This window comes from Podarcis bocagei, assembly GCF_964188305.1.
Source record: "Podarcis bocagei genome assembly, chromosome: 7".
NCBI classification, from domain to species: Eukaryota; Metazoa; Chordata; class Lepidosauria; order Squamata; family Lacertidae; genus Podarcis; species Podarcis bocagei.
Genome location: NC_138132.1, coordinates 10,994,760 through 11,016,890, shown reverse-complemented (window position 1 = coordinate 11,016,890; position 22,131 = coordinate 10,994,760). Strand labels below are relative to the sequence as shown.

The 22,131-nt window shown below is 45.1% G+C and overlaps 1 protein-coding gene across 1 annotated transcript; it reads left to right on the top strand.

Moving 5' to 3' along the window:
- Nucleotides 1-9,963: 9,963 nt before the first annotated feature.
- LOC308590526 (uncharacterized protein) lies at nucleotides 9,964-18,986 on the top strand (the record flags this gene model as incomplete). The annotated part of the gene is made up of 6 exons (XM_081200652.1): nucleotides 9,964-10,180; nucleotides 12,386-12,754; nucleotides 13,541-13,679; nucleotides 16,816-16,863; nucleotides 18,089-18,121; nucleotides 18,938-18,986. Exons 1-6 carry the CDS (start codon nucleotides 10,069-10,071, stop codon nucleotides 18,984-18,986), a joined length of 750 nt encoding a protein of 249 aa, XP_081056778.1. The 5' UTR covers nucleotides 9,964-10,068.
- Between the last annotated feature and the right edge of the window lie 3,145 nt (nucleotides 18,987-22,131).

Here is a 22,131-nt window from a genome sequence, read left to right as displayed (position 1 = left end):
GCTAATTTCCTTAAGAATGGATGTGTTTGATCTTCTTGCAGTCCATGGGACTCTCAAGAGTCTCCTCCAGCACCATAATTCAAAAGCATCAATTCTTCGGCGATCAGCCTTCTTTATGGTCCAGCTCTCACTTCCATACATCACTACCGGGAAAACCATAGCTTTTACTATACAGACCTTTGTTGGCAAGGTGATGTCTCTGCTTTTTAAGATGTTGTCTAGGTTTGCCATTGCCTTTCTCCCAAGGAGCAGGAGTCTTTTAATTTCATGACTGCTGTCACCATCTGCAGTGATCATGGAGCCCTTGACAACTGAGGTGAAACTTAATCCTGCAATAAAAATCTAACAAACCACAAGGAATTTCCTTTGTCTAAAGCTAACTAGTACGCCTGCTCTCACTGTTTGCAATTCAGACCAATTAGGAGGAGACAGCATGTTCATACCAGTGAGTTTTGTAAGAGAGAAACAAAATGCTCTGATTAGGTGACTGAATTTGTAGTTTTTGTAAATGAATAGAAAAACTGTTGGGTTCTTTGTTTGTTGTCCAGTCTTTGCAAAGCAATCCCACTAGATCAAAACTTCTGCGCAGAAATAAATGTTTGGACTCCTTTTTCACAAACCCCACTTCATGAACTTTTTGGTTTACTCATGAGAAAGGGAGTAGGTTTTCCTGCAACAAAGGGTCTGGAAACCAAGCCTTATGAGGAATGGTTGAGGGAGTTGGGTATGCTTAGCCTGGAAAAGAGGAGACTGGGAGGAGATTTGTCTTCAAATATCTCAAGGGCTGTCACAGGGAAGATGGAGCAAACTCCCCCTCCCCCCCCCGCTCTGGAAGGTGGGACTCAAACCAATTCAAGTTACAAGAAATGAGATTTCAACTAAACACCAGGAAGAACTTTATGATAGTAAGAGCTGTCCAACAGTAGTACGGACTCTCCTTCCTTGGAGATTTTAAGCAGAGGTTAGATGGCCCTCTGTCATGGATGCTTGAGTTGAGATTCCTGCATTGCAGGGGGTTGGACTAGATGACCCTTGGGGCCCCTTCCAGTTCTATGATTCTATGAGCCACTATTCTTTGACCATTATTTGATGGCACTGTGCTAAGCTGCACCCACCCCTTCCTCCTGGTGATGCTGTAGAAAAAAGGAAATACAGTGGTGCCCCGCATGACGAATGCCTCGCAAGACGGAAAACTCGCTAGACAAAAGGGTTTTCTGTTTTTGAGTTGCTTCGCAAGACAAATTTCCCTATGGGCTTGCTTCGCAAGACGAAAACGTCTTGCAAGTTTGTTTCCTTTTTCTTAACACCGTTAATACAGTTGCGACTTGACTTCGAGGAGCAACTCATAGCACGCAGTGTACATAGTAGCCTTTTTTGAGGTTTTTAAAGACTTTGGTGATTTTTGAAGCTTTTCCAGAACTTCTTTTGCAGCCATTTGGTAAGTTAAGCTTTTAAAACTTTTTTGGGGGGTTTTGGATTTTGGGTTGGGGTGTTTGGAATTCAAGGACTTGGTGTTGGGGAGGGGTTTGCAAGAATCTGGAAGCTTGTGTGTGATTTTTTCTGCATTTTTATGATTTTTTGTGACCATTTGGGGACTCTGCTGTTTTTTTTAAAAAAATCTGGATTTGAATTTCTGTGTGCTGGGTGGCTGGGGGAACAGTTGGGGAGGGGTTTGCAAGAATCTGGAAGCTTGTGTGTGATTTTTTCTGCATTTTTATGATTTTCTGTGACCATTGGGCCACTCTGCTGTTTTTTAAAAAAATTCTGGGTTTGAATTTTGAAATGCTCTTTACAGTATGTGTGACTTTAAAGAGCACTTAATAAACTCTTGTTGTAGCAAATTTGGCTTTGTTTGGACTTTTTTTGACCATAGGAACGCATTATTTTTATTTTATATATTTTAATTGATTTCCAATGCATTCCTATTGGAAACCGTGCTTCGCAAGATGAAAAATTCGCTAGACGAAAAAATTCGTGGAATGAATTAATTTCGTCTTGCGAGGCACCACTGTAATCGCTCTTGCCCAGAGTACACCCTGCCCGCCTCGCACCCACCGTGTCAACACTATTATATAGGCCATATATATATATGGTGGTAGCGAGAAAAACTGTTTTTGAAAGCTGTTTTGAGCATTTGTTCCTGGACCTTCTCAGCAACCTGCCCCCATTTCCTCTAGGAAACATGGGACTCGTCCACATTATATCACTACTTTGCTGTTAATCCCCATTATCCCCAATTGCGATAGACCAAAGCAGTCCACACCTGCATGTATTTGCAACTTCGGCTTCACCTGTTCATACCAGGAAGCGTTCCCCTGGATTGTTTGTTCCCACCTTTTAATTTGTCAAATCTGTTATGCCAGTAAAGTACAGGCAGGGCATGCGCACAGAACGCCGTGGGTGCGCCTTCCTTTTAAAACAACCCCCACCCGAGAAATGTGCAAAAGTCAACAGGCAATTGCGAACTTGCTTGTGCAATCGGTTCGTGTGTGTGTGTGTGTGTGTGTGTGTGTGTGTGTGTGTGTGTAAATTTGGGATAATCAAAATAAATAGATATAGCTAGTGAGGGATCAAAAGGAAATATAAGAAGAGTCCCTTGCAGGATGAGGCCAAAGGCTCATCTAATTAGCATCCTGTTCTCACAGTGCCAACTAGATGTCTTTGGCAAAACTGGCAAGCAGCAACTGACTCTCCCCTCCTGCCATAGGAGCGAACTCCTAGGGGGCCATGGGGCTTCGGCCTCTGCAATAAAATATTTAAGGGGGCTGCTCACCCCCCCCAAGTTGGTGGGCACTGTCATTCAAATGTTGTGTGTGCACTGCATCATGTGATCGGTTATGCAGGACAGGGCATACCTAGGCCCCCCCCCATATTTTATTCAAGTTGGCACCCCTGCCATCTCAAGCAACTGGTCTTCAGACGTATTAGAGTGGTACCTCAGGTTACATACACTTCAGGTTGCATACGCTTCAGGTCACAGACGCCGCTAACCCAGAAATAGTGCTTCAGGTTAAGAACTTTGCTTCAGGATGAGAACAGAAATCGTGCTCTGGCGGTGCAGCAGCAGCAGGAGGCCCCATTAGCTAAAGTGGTGCTTCAGGTTAAGAACAGTTTCAGGTTAGGTACGGACCTCCGGAACAAATTAAGTACTTAACCTGAGGTACCACTGTACTGCCTCTGATCTTGAAGGCAGAGCACAGCCATCATGGCTTGTAGCCCTTGATAGTCTTGCGATCCATGAATTTGCCCTCTTGTGGCAGTGAGTTCCATAGTTTAAGTATGTGTGCAGGAGGACTTTATCTTTGCTGAATCTTCTAACACTTAGCTCCCTTAGATGCCCATGAATTCTGGTGTCGTGAGAGAGGGAGGAAAACATTTCTCTGCCCACTAGGCTGAATTCTATAAACTTCTATCGTGTCGCCTCCGACTCGCCTTTTCCTTGAGCTAAAGAGGCCCAAACTCTGGAACCTTTCCTGGCAACGGTGCTGCTCCTCCATCTATACGTATAAAAGCCTATGTTCCTGACACACCCACTTGGAAAGAAAGGAATGGAGCCATAAACTTTGCGTACACAAAATTGCTGCACAATATATAGGGCGCAGAAATTTTTACGATGAGTTTTACTGCTGCCGTTTTCTGATTTTGTGCAAATCTTATCAAAAGTGGGTGGGGGTCCTCTGTCCCAGAGAGCATCAGAAATAGGAACAGAACTGGCTGTCGGGGGTGTGTGTGCTAGATTTACGTATAAGCTAAACAAGCTATAGCTTAGGCCCCCTCTCTCTTGCCCCCCCATGTACTTCTTCTTAATTGTATTTCACTATTAATCTACTTCTTCTTAATTGTATTCCAGTTCAACAATTACTTTGATAAAATACATACAGTGGTACCTCGGGTTACATACGCTTCAGGTTACAGACTCTACTAACCCAGAAATAGTGCTTCAGGTTAAGAACTTTGCTTCAGGATAAGAACAGAAATTGGGCTTTGGTGGCGCGGCGGCAGCAGGAGGCCCCATTAGCTAAAGTGGTGCTTCAGGTTAAGAACAGTTTCAGGTTAAGAACAGACCTCCGGAACGAATTAAGTACTTAACCCGAAGTACCACTGTATTTTGTTATGTGCAAATGGCTTTAGATACCTGTTGGGTCCATAAATTACCATATAGCATATATTCAACACAAAAAAACAGCGACCATTTGTTGTTGACAAAGGACAGCTGGACATATAAAGGGCCCCATTACCTTCAGTAGCTGAGGACCTCATCAAACCTAAATGCGGCCCTGGTGGTGGTGGTGGGGAATCATTTGTATTAATAACAGCAGTAGCTACAGCAACAGCAGGATGAATCGATTTGGGGAATGAACCCCAAAGGTAGACAAGTACAGTGCGGAAACCTACTTACACACCACCAAAGACTATCAAGGGTAACCCATTCCGCAACCCACTTTGGGTCTTCCTCCCCCCCTCCCCCCTCAGGGTCCCAATCCCTCTCACCTGCTAGAAGTGCTGCCTCCCAGCTCCTTTTCCACCCAAGGAAAAGCCCCCAGTGTCGCCCCATTGCCAGGCAACTTCCTTCTGAAAGCTCCTAGGGCTCTGAGGGCTGGAAGATGTGGCAAGACAGATGCGGAAAGCCCTTGCCTGTTGGCCAGCAGAGAGCCCCATTCCCCTCACCCAGGGGAAGACTTATTCTTGCCTTTCATTGCTTCCTCCACACTTGTAAACCTGATGTACTTTGACCAGAAAGTTCTGGGTGTACTTAGCCAGAACATTTATTGGTTGCATCTAGCTGAGTCAGTCATTCAATATATCTCAGCTAAGACCACATCGGGACACAGGTGGCGCTGTGGGTTAAACCACAGAGCCTAGGACTTGCTGATCAGAAGGTTGGCGGTTCAAATTCCAGCGACGGGGTGAGCTCCCGTTGCTCGGCCCCTGCTCCTGCCAACCTAGCAGTTCAAAAGCACGTCAAAGTGCAAGTAGATAAATAGGTACCGCTCCAGCGGAAAGCTAAACGGCGTTTCCGTGCGCTGCTCTGGTTCGCCAGAAGCGGCTTAGTCATGCTGGCCACATGACCCAGAAGCTGTACACCGGCTCCCTCAGCCAATAGAGCGAGATGAGCGCCGCAACCTCAGAGTCGGCCACTTAATGTTTATACCACCTTTCTATTTTACTATACCCAAGGCGGTTTTCAAGGAATGTACTCCTTTGAAATATACTCGGAGTCTAGAGTGGATTTCATGCTCTTTATTCAGCTCATAGTGGTGAGGAGGAATGGAAGTTCCCCCAGAATGTCTGCTTTATATACATTATTTACACAATGGGTTGCACGTGATTGGCTAATTCCGGGATTCTCCTGTAGGCCAATCAGGTTGTGGATTCACTTCCACCTGGAGCTGGATTGGGTGGCTCCTGCGGACCAATCATACTGCTGCATTTTGGATCCTATTCAACTCAGTACATAACAACCTTATAACACAGATGATACAACGGTGGTTGGTTTAATTACGGCTAGAGAGGGGGAGGCGACCTATAGGAAGGAAGTTGAGCAGTTGGGGGAGTGGTGCAGGAAAAACAACTTACTCCTTAAATAAAACAAAAGAGATTATTGTGGACTTTAGGAAATGTAAATTGAATATTCAGCCACTTATTATTGAGGGGAAGTGCGTGGAACAGGTCTCGCTGTTTCGATTTCTGGGAATGGAGTTGAGAGATGACCTAACCTGGGGAGAAAACAGCAAAGACCTGATGAAGAGAGCATGGCAGAGGTTATATTTTCTGAGAATCCTCCAGAAAAACAATCTCTCAAAGGACCTGTTGATGGCATTTTACCATTGTACTGTGGAGAGTGTATTAACTTATGGTCTCTGTGTGTGGTTTGGGAGCTGCACAGCCAGGGGAAAAACAATGCTGTCCAGGGTTGTAAAGACTGCAGAAAGAATAATTGGGTGCACTCTTCCCACCTTGGATCAAATCTATGCTTCCAGGTGCCATAAGAAAGCTGCAGAGATAGCGCAGGATAGTGCACACCCCGGAAATAATCTCTTTCAGCTTTTTCCTTCTGGAAGAAGGTATAGGGTTATAAAGACCAGGACTAGCCGCCTGAGAAACAGTTTCTACGCAAATGCAATTCTGGTTCTAAACGCAGTATAAGGAGTCTCTATAGTATATTGTATTTTAAAATGGGGTTTCAGAGTTTTTAGGGGATTTTGAATGTCTTATGTAGATTTTTCAATTTCATTGTTCTTTATAGGACAATGACAATATAGATATTGTAAAAATCTAATCCAATACAAAAATGTGATAATAAAACATAACTTTGAAATAAGCAACCGATATCAAATAATGTCATATTCAACAATCCATTAGAACAGTGTGGAATATTAAATATCAGCATATAAAAATTAAACAGGAACCCACTCTTAACAAGTACAATAAATAATTTCTAAACCATCATCAATAAAAACAATGGCAAGTCACAGTACATAAAATAATACAACTGAGAAGCAGAGACTGGAGGGCAAGGCAGGTGGAAAAGGCCTTGCCTGGTGGACGGCATATTAATTTGTTCCAGTGAGCATGCAGCTATTGGCCAAAGAATCACACCAAAAAGAAAGTCGATTTAAAATGCACTGAGATAATGTACAGAGGGGGAGAAATTGCAAATGCCTTAGCTATCTTAGATTTTCTTCCCTTCCCAGAGCTGTCCAATGTCCTGAAATTGACAGCTCTCTCTCTCTCTCTCTCTCTCTCTCTCTCTCTCTCTCTCTCTCTCTCACACACACACACACACACACACAATTTTTATTGGATTTTTCCACATTTCATTTTAATTCAATACACATATTCACAACATCTTATTTGCTCAAAGTGAGCTTTGACTTCCTTCTACCTCTCTTTCTGACACCCCTATAGCCTATAACATATCTTTCGCATTCCCATAATCACTTCTTTATCTATAATCATGTTAAGAAATCACATTCTTATTTATAAATCGGCATCATAATTTCACGTTAATGCTACAAACGTTTTTAAATGAGTACAGTTTTCTTTCAAATAATAAATAAATTTGCTCCAGTCCTTTTGATATTTTTCTTCGGGCTGATTCCTGATTCTCCCCATCAGCTTCACCAACTCCACAAATTCTACCCTTTTTATTCTCCAGTCTTCCAATGTAGGGAGTTCTTGCTACTTCCACCTTTGATCCAAGAGGATTCTCACTGCCGTTGTGGCATACATAAATAAATTTACATATTTTTTATCAATTTCTTCATCAATTAGCCCTAATAAAAATGCCTCTTTTTTTTTTGCTAAAGTTATATTTTAATATTTTTAAAAATTCATTGTAAATAATGTCCCTGGGTCATTGGGACATCTCTCTCTCTCTCTCCTTTAAACCTGCCTTGGACCTGCCCATCCCTGGAGCGCCTTGCAACCCTCAAGTTCCCATTGGCTGGGTGCTGCTCATGCATGCAAATCTTTGACAACTTCAGCCCAATGCCAGCGGCATCAAAATGCCAACTTGCCTTGCCCCGCCCCCAGCATTTAAATCCAATTTTTAAATATCATTTGTGATATTACCCCCCAAAGTTCTGGATGCAAGTCACCAAGACATTCCTTGTGGTCTGTAGGATCAACGACAGACATTCCCGAATCACAACAAATGTTTATTGAATCAGAGGTATGGACTGCAAGGGCAAGTTGAACATCGCCCGGCTTCGATAGATGCACCAATTAAAAGCCGATGGTTCCTAAAATGAGGAAGCACAGCATACAATTTGAGGAAAGCTGAGGTTTCTGTGCTTCGTGACATCGGCTGCTCACTCTCATTACAAAAATCAACAAGGCAATTTTTTTAGGAAGCTGGTGCTCAGAAACCTGGTCCGAGACCATGTACTGAGAACCCTCTAAAGGCACATTGGGAGTCTCTAAAAGATAGGAAAAGGGGAAATCTTTCCTAATGATGGACTGTTTCATGTCTCAGAGGTCTTTCTGTTTTCAGTTTATAAGTTCCAGAGTCGCTTGGCCTTAAATCTATGATGGGAAGAGAGCAGTTTGGGGGTCCCAGCTTCCCTCCCAGTGAGGGCAGATCCAATTCTCTGTGCAGAAAGTGGATGTAGGAAATAGATAACGATCTTGTTTTTCTCCAGCTGCAGACACTCATTGTCTTCAGATTTATACTTCCTGGTGTTAAAGCGATGCTCTGTCCGTCAGTTGGCTTCTCTGGTTCAGCTGTGATGGGTATTTCAGCCGAGGCCGTGGCGTGTGTGAAGAAAGACTATCCTTTCAAGCATGCGACCCCTTTCCAAGCAATAACAATAGATGTTAACTGTTTAATATTGCATAGTTCTATGCAGAATTTAAACCATTTGGGGTGTTATAGCAATAGAGGTGTATATAGGACCCATGTACCTATGGTATGCCCCGTGGAGGACCTTAAGGTCTACAAGTGACAACTTTTTGGAGGTACCAAGTCGCAAGGTGGTTAGATTGGTCACAACTTGAGACAGGGCCTTTTCAGTACTGCCCCAACTTGGTGGAACACTGTCACAAGAGACCAGGGCCCTGCGGGACTTGACATCTTTCCGCAGGGCCTGCAAGACAGAGCTGTTCCACCTGGCCTTTGGTTTGGACTCAGTCTGACTCTTATGTTCTCTCTTCCCTTATGGTTTTGATCTATGGGCTACTTTTAAAATGAGGATGCATTTTAAACTGCATTTTAACCTGTATTTTAAATTGGGTTTTCTCCCCTATTATGTTTTTACTGTAATTTTACTGGTGTTAGCCACCCTGAGCCCAGCTCTGGCCGGGGAGGGCAGGGTATAAATAAAATTTTTATTATTATTATTATTATTATTATTATTATTATTATTATTATTATTATTATTATTATTATTATCATTAAATACATTTTTGTGAATGAGTAAAAAACGTTATTAGTTTTCTTGTGTTTTGTAAAATGTGAAAAGAAATGTGAAAATTCTCTCTCTCTCTCTCTCTCTCTCTCTCTCTCTCACACACACACACACACACACACACACACACACACAGCTGATAATTCAGGGAGTTGGCTTGGAATCTCCTTGTCGTTGCTGCTCGAATTTTACTAGCCAAGAAGTGGAAAACACAAGAACTACCAACTGTGGAAGAATGGCAGATGAAGATGATGGACTTCATGGAGCTAGCGGACCTTGCTGGAAGAATCCATGACCAGAAAGAAGAAGAAGACCAAGATTGGAGGAAATTTAAAGACTATTTGAATAAATATTGTAATATTAAAAATTAGAAGTTACACAAAAGTACCAAATAGGCTTAGGATCAAATTATGATTCATTTAAATAAATGAGATTTAGAACATTAAGAAAAGTGAAGAAAATTGATTATAACTGGAATATTGTGGGTTAATAATGATATTGGAAAACTGTTACATTCAGACACAAGGAAATTCAGAAGGGAGGGATTTGAGGAAGTCAATTAATATGTTTATAAGATTGGATTTTTAAATAACTAAGATTGTTTTGTGGTTTATGTGTTGGTTGTTATCTGTTACAGATGTATCTTTTGTTTTTTTCTTCTTTTTATTTTTATTTTTATTTTTGTCTTTTCTTTTCTTTTCTTTTCTTTTGTTGTTGTTGTAGAGTGTGTCATAATTGTATAAAATTTAATAAAAGTTATGGGGGGGGGGGAAGGAATCTCCTTGTCGCTGACCCAAACCAACTGCCCCCACCTCCAAAATGGCAAAAAGTTCTGGCTTGGTGTACAAATGTATAGCCTGCCTTTCAGAAGAACCTCCCCAGACAGGACCACTCTACCCCAGTCACACGCTGCTCCCTGTGGCTCAGACCTCTGCTTTGTGACCTCTTCCGGTTACCAGGGAGCTTCACACTGCTGTAGGGTGGAGGGGTGGGGTGGAGGGGAGAAGAGGGGAGCTATGGATGAAGCACCCTGGGCCTAGGAGGACAGCCTGGGGTGGGTGGGGAGTGGGTGGGCTCAGTTGGGGGTCCCAGCCGCTGGCGGCAAGGAGCACGGGAGGAACTTAAGCAACCAGCTGGGCACAAAGGCCACCTTCCCAGGATGTCCAAGCCCCTCCCATCTCCAAGAGGGGCGGGAACATCATGTGGACAGTGCCCAAAAGGTGGCGCCTCCTGTAGCCATGGGAGATCCTGGGCCCTGGTCCTTCTAGCAGGTGAGAGTTTATTTGGGACTCCATGGGGAGGCACTTAGATCTAAAATTGCCCTTTCGAGGTGATGTAACTCTTTGGCTGTCTTAGTACAAGCCATGCCCCACCCAACCCCAAAATCCTGACAACGTGGTGCAACAATACAACTGTTCTTTGAAATATGTAAAGAGGATATAATGTTCTCCTTTGTTGTTGTTTAGTCGTTTAGTTGTGTCTGACTCTTCTTGAACTCATGGACCAGAGCATGCCAGGCACTCCTGTCTTCCACTGCCTCCCTCAGTTTGGTCAAACTCATGCTGGTAGCTTTGAGAACACTGTCCAACCATCTCGTCCTCTGTCATCCCCTTCTTGTGCCCTCCATCTTTCCCAACATCAGGGTCTTTTCCAGGGAGTCTTCTCTTCTCATGAGGTGGCCAAAGTATTGGAGCCTCAGCTTCACGATCTGTCCTTCCAGTGAGCACTCAGGGCTGATTTCCTTCAGGATGGATAAGTTTGATCTTCTTGCAGTCCATGGGACTCTCAAGAGTCTCCTCCAGCACCATAATTCAAAAGCATCAATTCTTCGGCGATCAGCCTTCTTGATGGTCCAGCTCTCACTTCCACATATCACTACTGGGAAAACCATGGCTTTAACTATACGGACCTCTGTTGGCAAAGTGATGTCTCTGACATGTTCCCCTTACTAACCCCTTTTCCCAGGGGTGCAACTTTGTCAGACCTTCCTCATAGAACTCATAGTTGGAATGGGACTTGAGGATCATCTAGTCCAACCCCACCTGATTCTTGTTCTTCCCCTGGTGTTTACCTTTCCCTCCTCCTCCTCATTACACCCTGCACTTCGGTGGAAAAGTACTCCCAGCCTCTGTAGTCCCTGCCCTTAAATGTTACGATCCAAAATACATGGCATGAAAGGAAAGGGCATTGGGAGGGTGGAAGAAAAGAACAAACTCCGGTACTGATCTTTAGTTAAATGCTTGGTTAGCTCCCAACCAACCGCTTTCTCAGAAGTGACTGTACCATAGCCAGTGCTGACCATATTGGTGCTGGGCGTGTGGGAGTCGCGGAACGTCCTTCTCAAACCCACCAGAGAAGGGGCTACAGTCTCATCAGACCCTCCATGGGAGGCATGTTCTTGATGATACAACCCTTCGTAGAGCACATGGACCTGCCTTTGTGGGCTAGTCATAGGGGCCATGGGGGCTTTGCCATAAAATATTCGAGGGGGCTTCCCCCCAAAAAACTGATGGGTACCGCCATTCAAAAGCTTTGTGTGTGCTGCGTCATGTGATTGACTATGTGGGGCAGGACTTACAGTATTTTTTCGTATATAACACACACACACACACACACACACACACACACCGTGTATAACACAACGCCTATTTTTGGGGACTCCAAATTAAGAAAATGGGGGGAGATTGCCCAGAGGGTATTTTTTTTTCCTTGGGGGGGGATTGCCCAGACTTGTTGAGCTTTATGGGGGGCAGATTGCCAACAATCACTCACCCTCCTGACCTGCCTGACCGCAGCTGTCAATCGCACGCCTCGCAAAAAACAACAATCATCTGCCCAATCGCCACCAGCAGCCACAAATCGCCCCCCCAATTGCCACCACAACGGCCAATCCCAAACAGCCCTCGGTGCATACATCAATCACCTGCCCAATCGCCACTGTATATCTCCTGCTCGCGGCTGCAAACAATCTCCCGTCGCCATCCCCAGCAACTCTGGGTGGCTTCTAAAATATACATTAAAATATCACACATTAAAAACTTCCCTAAACAAGTCTGCTTTCAGATGTCTTCTAAAAGTCAGGTGGTTGTTTATTTCTTTGACATCTGATGGGAGGGTGTTCCACAGGGTGGGCGCCACCACCGAGAAGGCCCTCTGCCTGGTTCCCTGTAGCTTTGCAGCAAGGGAACCACCAGAAGGCCCTCAGCAGACCCCCATGCATAGAATGGTATGATCCAATATAAGAGTTTTTTCTTATGTCACTTCCTAGAACTGACTGAGGCTGGATCTATACAGATTTAAAAAAACTCTATAGGGGAAAAAAACGCTAGAAAAGCTCTTAATGGAAAATCCCTCTGGTGATGGATTGCTGCTCTGCAGCGCCATCTGGTGCCACATGTTTATAATGCAGTTATAACAATATAATTGTCAAGTGTAGCCCTGCCCTGACTGTCTCTTCTCTACCCCTTCACCTCTAGGTCATATCTTGAGTTCATGTTTCCTGTTGACGCAAGCTGTTCAGAATATCACCATTGATGTCAGCCTAGACCCAGAATACCCCCTGGTAGGGCAGGATGTCACCTTCGTCCCCAAAGGGCTTATGATAGACGTCATCTCCTGCCTGTGGACAAAGGGGGAAAAGGACGAGTCTTTCCCCATCTTCCTCTACCACCCACCCCCAAAAGCTGCATTCTACCCTAAAGCAGCCTATGATGGACGCCAGACGCCAAGCTTCGATTGCTCCATGCACATCCGGAACGTAACATTCGACGACATTGGGCTCTACGAAATATTCAAGACTAGAAAGATTGCTAACGAAGTGGGTGAGGCCTTCTTACTGGTCACAGGTAAGGACTGGGAACCGGGGGAAGAAATCTGACTCAGCTCACATTTATGATAAGTAAAGGTAAAGGGACCCCTAACCATTAGGTCCAGTCGTGGCCGACCCTGGGGTTGTGGTGCTCATCTCGCTTTATTGGCCGAGGGAGCCGGCGTACAGCTTCCGGGTCATGTGGCCAGCATGATTAAGCCGCTTCTGGTGAACCAGAGCAGCGCACGGAAACACCGTTTACCTTCCCGCCGGAGTGGTACCTATTTATCTACTTGCGCTTGATGTGCTTTCGAACTGCTAGGTTGGCAGGAGCAGGGACCGATCAACGGGAGCTCACCCCGTCGTGGGGATTCGAACCGCCAACCTTCTGATTGGCAAGTCCTAGGCTCCACCTGGAAGGTGGAGCGAGCTTGTTTTCTCCTGTTCCGGAGGGTAGGACTTAAACCAAGAGCTTCAAGTTACAAGAAAGGAGATTCCGACTAAACATCAGGGAGAACTTTCTGGCAGTAAGAGCTGTTTGACAGTGGAATGGTCTCCCACTGGAAGTTGTGAGCTCTCCTCCCTTGGAGGTTTTTAAGCAAAGGTTGGATGTCCACCTGTCATGGATGCTTCAGCTGATATTCCTGCATTGCAGGGGGGTTGGACTGGATAACCCTTGGTGGTCCCTCCCAACTCTACGATTCCATGCAAACTTAACCTGATTCTCACTTGCCAAAGCAAAGTAGCTTTGACAATTTGGAGCAAGAAGTTTGTGATCCTTCCTTTTCCTCATTCTCACGGTTGCCTTTCCTTGTCTCCACAGAAGAAAAGACTCCAGAGCTGAGAAAGCCTAGAAGTCTAACTCCTGGAGCTATCGCAGGGCTCGCTTTTGGCTGCATTGTGGGAGCGATTCTTTTTGGGGTTGTGCTGGTAACTCTCCTGACTATGTTACCTTCTACAAGGTGATGCTTTCTCCTCCTCCTCCTCCTCTTCCTCCTTCTCTTCCCTTCCCTTCTCCTCGCCTTCTCCTCTCCTTCTCCTCCTCCTCTCCTTCTCCTTCTTCTCTCCTTCTCCTTCTCCTTCTCCTTCTCCTTCTCCTTCTCCTTCTCCTTCTCCTCCTTCTCCTCTCCTCTCCTTTCCTTCTCCTTCTCCTTCTCCTTCTCCTCTCCTTCTTCTCCTCCTCCTTCTTCTCCTTCTCCTTCTCCTCTCCTTCTCCTCTCCTTCTCCTCTCCTTCTCCTCTCCTTCTCCTCTCCTCCTCCTTCTCCTCCTCTTCTTCTTCTTCTCTTTCTCCTTTCCTCCTCCTCCTCTCCTCCTCCTTCTCCTCTCCTTCTCCTCCTCCTCCTCCTCCTCTCCTTCTCCTTCTCCTTCTCCTTCTCTTCCTCTCCTTTTCCTTCTCCTTCTCCTCCTTCTTCTCCTCTCCTCCTCCTCCTGCTTCTCCTTCTCCTTCTCTTCTTCTCCTCCTCCTCCTCCTCTCCTTCTCCTTCTCCTTCTCCTTCTCCTTCTCCTTCTCCTTCTCCTTCTCCTTCTCCTTCTCCTTCTCCTCCTCTCCTCTCCTTCTTCTGCTTCTCCTCCTCCTCCTCCTCCTCTCCTCCTCTCCTCTCCTTCTCCTTCTCCTTTTCCTCTCCTTCTCCTCCTTCTCCTCCTCCTCTCCTCCTCTCCTTCTCCTCTCCTTCTCCTCTCCTTCTCCTCTCCTTCTCCTCTCCTTCTCCTTCTCTTTTCCTTCTCCTTCTCCTCTGCTTTCCTTCTCCTTCTTCTCCTCCTTTCCTTCTCTCCTTCTCCTTCTCCTTCTCCTCCTCCTCTCCTTCTCCTTCTTCTTCTTCTTCTTCTTCTCCTTCTCCTTCTCCTTCTCCTTCTCCTTCTCCTTCTCCTTCTCCTTCTCCTTCTCCTCCTCCTCTCCTTCTCCTTCTCCTTCTCCTTCTTGCATTCCAGTTTGATCTTGCACAAATCTTGAGGGGGCTAACCAAAAATGTAAAAGTTGTATGCAAAATGACTAAAAAAAATTGAAACGGAAGGAGAATCAGAGGGATAGGAGGAGTCAGATATTGAATATGGCCTGAGCACAAATTTTTAAAAAGCAAAGCCCAATCCCACTTTTTTCTGAGTAGTAGTAGTAGGAGATCCAATAGATCAGCTGGTCCCAAAAGCCTTCTTGAAGAGCCAGGTTTTTGACCAGCATACGAATGGCCTGTGTGGGCACTGGGTCATCCTAAAGAGCTGGTGCCTACACGAGATTGCTTTTCCACAATGTGTATATCAGGCAAAATCCCATAGCTCAGTCAGTAGAGCATGCGCCTCTTAATCTTAGGGTTGTGGGTTCGAGTCCCAGGTTGGGTGAAAGATTCCTGCATTTCAAGGGGTTGGACTAGTTGACTCCCGTGGTCTCTTCCAGCTCTACAAATCTGTGATTCTGTGAATGTCTCTACAAAATATGTCTGCATTAGGAGAAAGTCGCAATAATGCTGATGAATTCTCATGAGGATTTAACAATAAACAAATCACAAACCGATATGGAAATATGGGGAGGGGGGGTGAGAAACTGGGAGACAGCCCAATTGCTCATGCACTTCCATTCTCATGGGTTGTCTCCACATGAGAAACCACCAGCTTTCTGGCTTTCAAAGAGGTTTAGACAAATTCATGGAGGTTATCAATGGCTACCAGTCATCATGGCTCTCCTCTGTCTTCATGGTCAGAGGCAGCAATGATTCTGAATACCAGTTTCCAGAAACCACAGGAGGGGAGAGTTGCTGTTGTGATCGGATCCTGCTCATGGGTTTCCCATAGGCATCTGGGTGTGGGAACAGGATGCTGGGTGAGATGGACCATTGGCCTCATCCAGCAGCCTCCTTGGATGTTCCTATGTCCTGAAGATGTATCTCATCAACCCACCAAGACATATGTTGACTAGACCCTGGGGAGGGGAGTTGAATGACAACGGTAGCATCTCACACCAAAACACTGAATGAGGTGTCCCCAGAAGGCAAATTAAGCACCAAAGAGACTCAGTGAACAGCAGAAAACAGAGCCCCAGTCAAATAAGGGACATGGAACTTTTCTAAAGAAGCGACCATCTTTGACACAACGGAGAGGCGCCAAAATTCTCCCTCCTAAACTCTTTGATAACATAATGATGGCTGACTGGGAACAGTTATGGACCACAGGTATGAAGTTTACAGCATGCAATGCCTTAAGAGAGAATATTATGAAAATGATATACAGGTGGTACATGACCCCAGTCAAGCTTGCAAAAATCTATCATTTGCCCGATAATAAATGTTGGAAATGTAAAGAAACTGAAGGTACATTCTTTCACCTTTGGTGGATGTGCCCAAGGATTAAGGCTTTCTGGGAGATGATCTATAATGAATTGAAAAAAGTATTTAAATATACCTTCTTGAAGAAACCAGAGGCCTTTCTCCTGGGCATAGTCGGCCAATCGGTGTTAAAGAAGGACAGAATTTTCTTTATGTATGCTACAACAGCAGCAAGAATACTCATCGCAAAGTATTGGAAGACACAAGATTTACCCACTCTGGAAGAATGGCAGATGAAAGTGATGGACTACATGGAATTGGCGGAAATGACTGGTAGAATCCGAGACCAGGGAGAAGAGTCGGTGGAAGAAGATTGGAAGAAATTTAAAGACTATTTACAGAAGTATTGCAAAATTAATGAATGTTAGAATGATGTTTGATTGAAGTTAAGTGGTTTCTAGCTGTAATGATATAAAAGAATATGGAAAAATTGGATTTCTAAATAGGTAAAAATTTAATGTTATAATATATTAAGATCAAAGATCAGGATAATAAGGAGGGAAATAAATTGCTGAAATAATTAATTGAATTGGAACACAAAAAAGGGAGGTATGAGGAGGTCAGGGAAACAAGGATATGAATGTAAGATATGGAAAGGTTCATTCCCCCCCCCTTTTTTTGTAAGTGCACTTATTTTTTTTTATTCTGTATTTTTCTTGTATTTTTATTTTTGTCTTTTACCTTTGTATTTCTTGTTTTTATGTAATTTCTTTTTTTGAAACTTTAATAAATATTTTATATATATATATAAAACCTCTTTGATCCTTTTCCCTGTTTCTTTAGCAATGAATCGGACCCCACCGTGGTAACCATCATGCCTCCTACAGCACGGTAAGTAGCAAACCTACAGGATGGAGCCTGAAATCTCTCTTTTTGGAGAAAACCAGATTTTCTCTCCAAAAAGCGCAAACTACATAAGTTAAGATGTCTTCTAAAAGTTAAGAACGACATAACTTTTAGAAGACATCTGAAGGCAACCCTGTATCAGGACTTTTTAAAATGTTTGATGCTTTATTATGTTTTATATATTCTGATAGCTGCCCAGAATGGCTGGGGAAACCCAGCTCGATCGGCGGCGTAATAATAATAATAATAATAATAATAATAATAATTAATAATAATAATAATAATAATAATAATTTATTATTTGTACCCTGCCCATCTGGCTGGGTTTCCCCAGCCACTCTGGGCGGCTTCCACAAAGACCAAAAATACACTAAGATGTCACACATTAAAAACTTCCCTGAACAGGGCTGCCTTCAGATGTCTTCTAAATGTCAGGTAGTTGTTTATCGCTTTGACATCTGATGGGAGGGTGTTCCACAGGGCGGGTGCCATTACCGAGAAGGCCCTCTGCCTGGTTCCCTGTAGCTTTGCTTCTCACAGTGAGGGAACAACCAGAAGGCCCTCTGTGCTGGACCTCAGCATCTGGACAGAACAATGGGGGTGGAGACGCTCCTTCAGGTATGATTAAACAACATCGGCCAGGAGGCAGAGAGGGAGGGCAGGCTTCTGGAATTCCATTTCCACCTTTGGGGACAAAGTGGTTTGGGGTGGGGGTGGGGCCCAGTTATTCAAATGGAAACAGATGTTGCACAAAATTTGTATTGTTATTGGGGAAGGGATGTTCCCTCAGCCATAATATGACTCTGAAATTGCAGGTATGCAGAGCAGAAAACTGAACATGACTTCAACAGTCAGTCGTGGTCTTCCTCACTGTGATTCATATCATTCATTCATTCATTGCCCTTAACCCTAAGGTCCCAGGGCAGGTTAGAACATGAAAACATTTAAAATGGTTTAAAACAACTTACAGTTACAGAAATCAGATGGGTCCTAAAAATATACACTGTCTGCAGATTTTATTTTATTTTTAAAACCATGCACATACAATTCCTCTCATATGTTCAAAATGCCCCTCAACAGTTTAAAACTGTTGCAAAACTTCTCCATGGATGTCAAAGAAGGGAAGCTGGCGCTTGTGGGAGGCAGCTGAGAGCTTCCAGAAATAAACTTCTCACACGTGAATTCTTTGCTGTTTTTCCTCTTTCCTCAGCTCTATGGGAAGCAACAGACCTTCTCACGCAAGGTAAATCGCAGGCCTTTAGGATACAGCCCAGATCCTGTTTTTGGAAGAAGACCACCTTCGGTGGGCTGGAGTGGTCTCAGAGCTCCGGGACTCCATGTCCACCTTTGGGGGTTAAATGAGGGTCCAATGATTCAGTGAATGCAAATTGAGGGGACCCATGGAGGGTCCCTCAGCCTGAGAACGAACATGGCCTCTCCAGTTTTCCTGTGGGAAATGATTCTGTTCTTGTTTAAAATTGAGCTTGCCTAATGTGAACTGAAGCACAGTTATCCTTCAAAATCCACATTTCCCTAAAAGTCGCCATGCAGTTCTCCAGGCAAAAAAATATGTTCAGAAATGCATATACTAAAATGTGCATATAAATGCATGTTTGTGAAAGCAACCCTCCCAAAAATGATTGGTTTATTTTATGGGAGGGGGTGTTGATTAGACAAAAATGGGTTCATTATGAGAAATTCGCACTCAAATGCTGGGGAAACAAGGAATTTAGAGAACCAAAATTGGCAAATTTGTCAATCTGTACTTTTCTTGGTTCTGGCAAAGATTGCAAAACTTTGGAACTCTCTGCTTCTTGACACCAGGCCTTTCATTGTCCCCTCAGCCTAAGGCATGTACTCTTTACCAGCTAAAAACATTTTTGTTTAGGCAAGCCTATCCAGATGTGTAGGATGCTGGCATGTCCTTTAATCAGGTTCTTAGCTGTATCCTGGGGGGCGGCATTGCGGAGAGGAGCTGGAAAAGTGGGGAGATTCTGGTCCTGTTTTGGGAACCCTGTGAGTCCCAAGCCCACCTCTGAGATTCTATTTGTTTCCTTAGGATGGAGAATCAGCTGATATTAAGCAGCCACAATGTCCGACCTGGGTAAGTACCGGTGGGAGGAAAATAAGATTTGTGGGGCCCACATGTGGGTAATTAAAATGAGAATCGGAAAATAGTGCCATCCCTTTCCCCCCAGTTTCAGACCCCAACCTGGCCTGTCTCATGGTTCTGATTCCTCCTTCTTCCTGAGCTTCCTAAGCCAGAGTGGTGTAGTGGTTAAGAGCGGTAGTCTCGTAATCTGGGGAACCGGGTTCGCTTCCCCGCTCCTCCACATGCAGCTGCTGGGTGACCTTGGGCCAGTCACACTTCTCTCAAGTATCTCGGCCTCACTCACCTCACAGAGTATTTGTTGTGGGGGAGGAAGGGAAAGGAGAATGTTAGCCGCTTTGAGACTCCTTTGGGGAGTGATAAAGCGGAATATAATAATAATAATTAATAATTTATAATAATAATTTATTATTTATACCCCGCCCATCTGGCTGGGCCTCCCCAGCCACTCTGGGCGGCTTCCATAGAAACCAAAAATATAGTAAAATATCACACGTTAAAAACTTCCCTGAGCAGGGCTGCCTTAAGATGTCTTCTGAATGTCAGGTAGTTATCGCTTTGACATCTGCTGGAAGGGCGTTCCACAGGGCGGGCGCCACTACCGAGAAGGCCCTCTGCCTGGTTCCCTGTAGCTTTGCTTCTCGCAATGAGGGAACCGCCAGAAGGCCCTCGGCGCTGCACCTCAGTGTCCGGGCAGAACGATGGGGGTGGAGACGCTCCTTCAGGTATACTGGACCGAGGCCATTTAGGGCTTTAAAGGTCAGCACAAACACTTTGAATTGTGCTCGGAAATGTAGTGGGAGCCAATGTAGGTCTTTCAAGACCGGTGTTATATGGTCTCGGCGGCCGCCCCCAGTCACCAGTCTAGCTGCCGCATTCTGGATTAGTTGTAGTTTCCGAGTCACCTTCAAAGGTAGCCCCACGTAGAGTGCATTGCAGTAGTCCAAGCGGGAGATAAACAGAGCATGCACCACTCTGGCGAGACAGTCCGCAGGCAGATAGGGTCTCAGCCTACGTACCAGATGGAGCTGGTAAACAGCTGCCCTGGATACAGATTTGACCTGTGCCTCCATGGACAGCTGTGAGTCCAAAATGACTCCCAGGCTGCGCACCTGGTCCTTCAGGGGCACAGTTACCCCATTCAGGACCAGGGAATCCTCCACACCTGCCCGCCTCCTGTCCCCCAAAAACAGTACTTCTGTCTTGTCAGGATTCAACCTCAATCTGTTAGCCGCCATCCATCCTCCAACCGCCTCCAGACACTTACACAGGACCTTCACCGCCTTCACTGGTTCTGATTTAAAAGAGAGGTAGAGCTCTCAAATCCAAATATCAAATCCAAACTGCTCCTCCTCCTCAACCTCTTCTTCTTCTTCTTCTTCTTCTTCTTCTTCTTCTTCTTCTTCTTCTCCTCCTCCTCCTCCTCCTCCTCCTCCTCCTCCTCCTCCTCCTCCTCTATGCCTTGTCCCTTGGTTCTCTCTCAAGCCCCATCTGCAGTGGTGTAGTGGTCCAGGGTCCTGGTGAGATCAAAGACCCGCTACTATTTCTGCAGCAGGGTCCCAGCAGGTTCTCTATCTCCAACATCCAGGAGCTGCCCAATCAGCATGAAAGGGGAGTGCTTTAGCCACCGAGAAGGAGCCTTCTTTGTGCTGATTGGAGCCAATTGGAGTGAAAGGGGGGCCATTGAGGATTGGCTCCTAGAGTCATTCTGGAGAAGGCGCATGGGAGGAACCCCAAGGAGGAGTTGTTCTGTGTGCTCTGAAGCTAAGCATTTAGGAACTCTGGAAACCCAAGGTGCTTCCATTTCAAGAGAATGTCATGAAAGTTCTGTTACTGTCAGATTTCGGGGAATCAGATCCCTTCCCCCTGCGGCAGTAAATAAGCAGATCAAATGAAAGGAGCGTTCTTACCAGATAAGTTCTTTAATGATCACAGCGAGAGACAAAGGAATGCATATCTCTCTAAAAAACGGCGTTGCTCCCAGTAAAGGTTCACCCCCTCCATCCCCATTAATCTACGTCACTCCTACGTCAGGTAATCTGAGCTTGTTGTCATTGTGCTTTCTGTTCTAACGCTTCACAAACCCTTCTAGTCTTAGGCGAAGGGTGTGTGTGTGTGTGTGTGTGTGTGCAAGGAATGCTGTCCAAGGACACTGAATCTGCCAGCTGTCTCTTGCCGTTTCTTCTTCTAGCTGTTCCTCACCTAGTATTTCCCAGCTTTTCCACTCTGGACTATGCCCTTCTTCAAACCACTGTTCTAAATCAATACTGTCCTCCTGCTCTTGGTTCAGAAAAAGTACCTCCTCACTACAGTCCCTGCCAGTTATGTAGAATGGAACTTCACTGAAAACACAAATAACTGGGAAACAAGATACTGAAGCAGAAATGAGCAGATCTAGCAGAAAGACAAAACAAGGAGATCTCCACTGGTCATCGCAATTCATCCCTAACTATTATTATTGCATCACTGTAAGATTATTGTATAGTCTTAGAGAAGGTTGTACAGTGGTTGGGTTACATACGCTTCAGGTTACATACGCTTCAGGTTACAGACTCCGCTAACCCAGAAATAATACCTCGGGTTAAGAACTTTGCTTCAGGATGAGAACAGAAATTGTGCTCCGGCGGCATGGCAGCAGCAGGAGTCCCCATTAGCTAAAGTGGTGCTTCAGGTTAAGAACAGTTTCAGGTTAAGAATGGACCTCTGGAACGAATTAAGTACTTAACCCGAGGTACCACTGTATAAGCTTAGAAGGGACGTGGACTCAGGACTTTTCTACCTCATTTTGCCCCGTGTTGTCTGAAACCACAGAAGTTGGAGGTTGTCAGGGATGTGGCTGAATTGATTGCCTGACTCTGGAGATGAGGGGATGCAATCACAGACAGAGCAGGAGTGGGTTAGTTCGGGCCGCCTTCATCAAGAGTTCCCAGGCTCAGATAGAGCTACAGACTCGGAAAGCTTGCAGGCTAAGGGAAGGGAGGAGATAGATGGCATTGAAGGGTTGCTAAGCAAACAGGAGGAAGGCAGCATTCAGAGGACTCTTCGTTTGGGGAGGGGAGGCCACCCACCTTCTCCCTGAACCAGAAGAACTGAAAGGGTGAAAATGCAACGGAAGTACAAGAGAGGAAGGACTGGACTTTGGC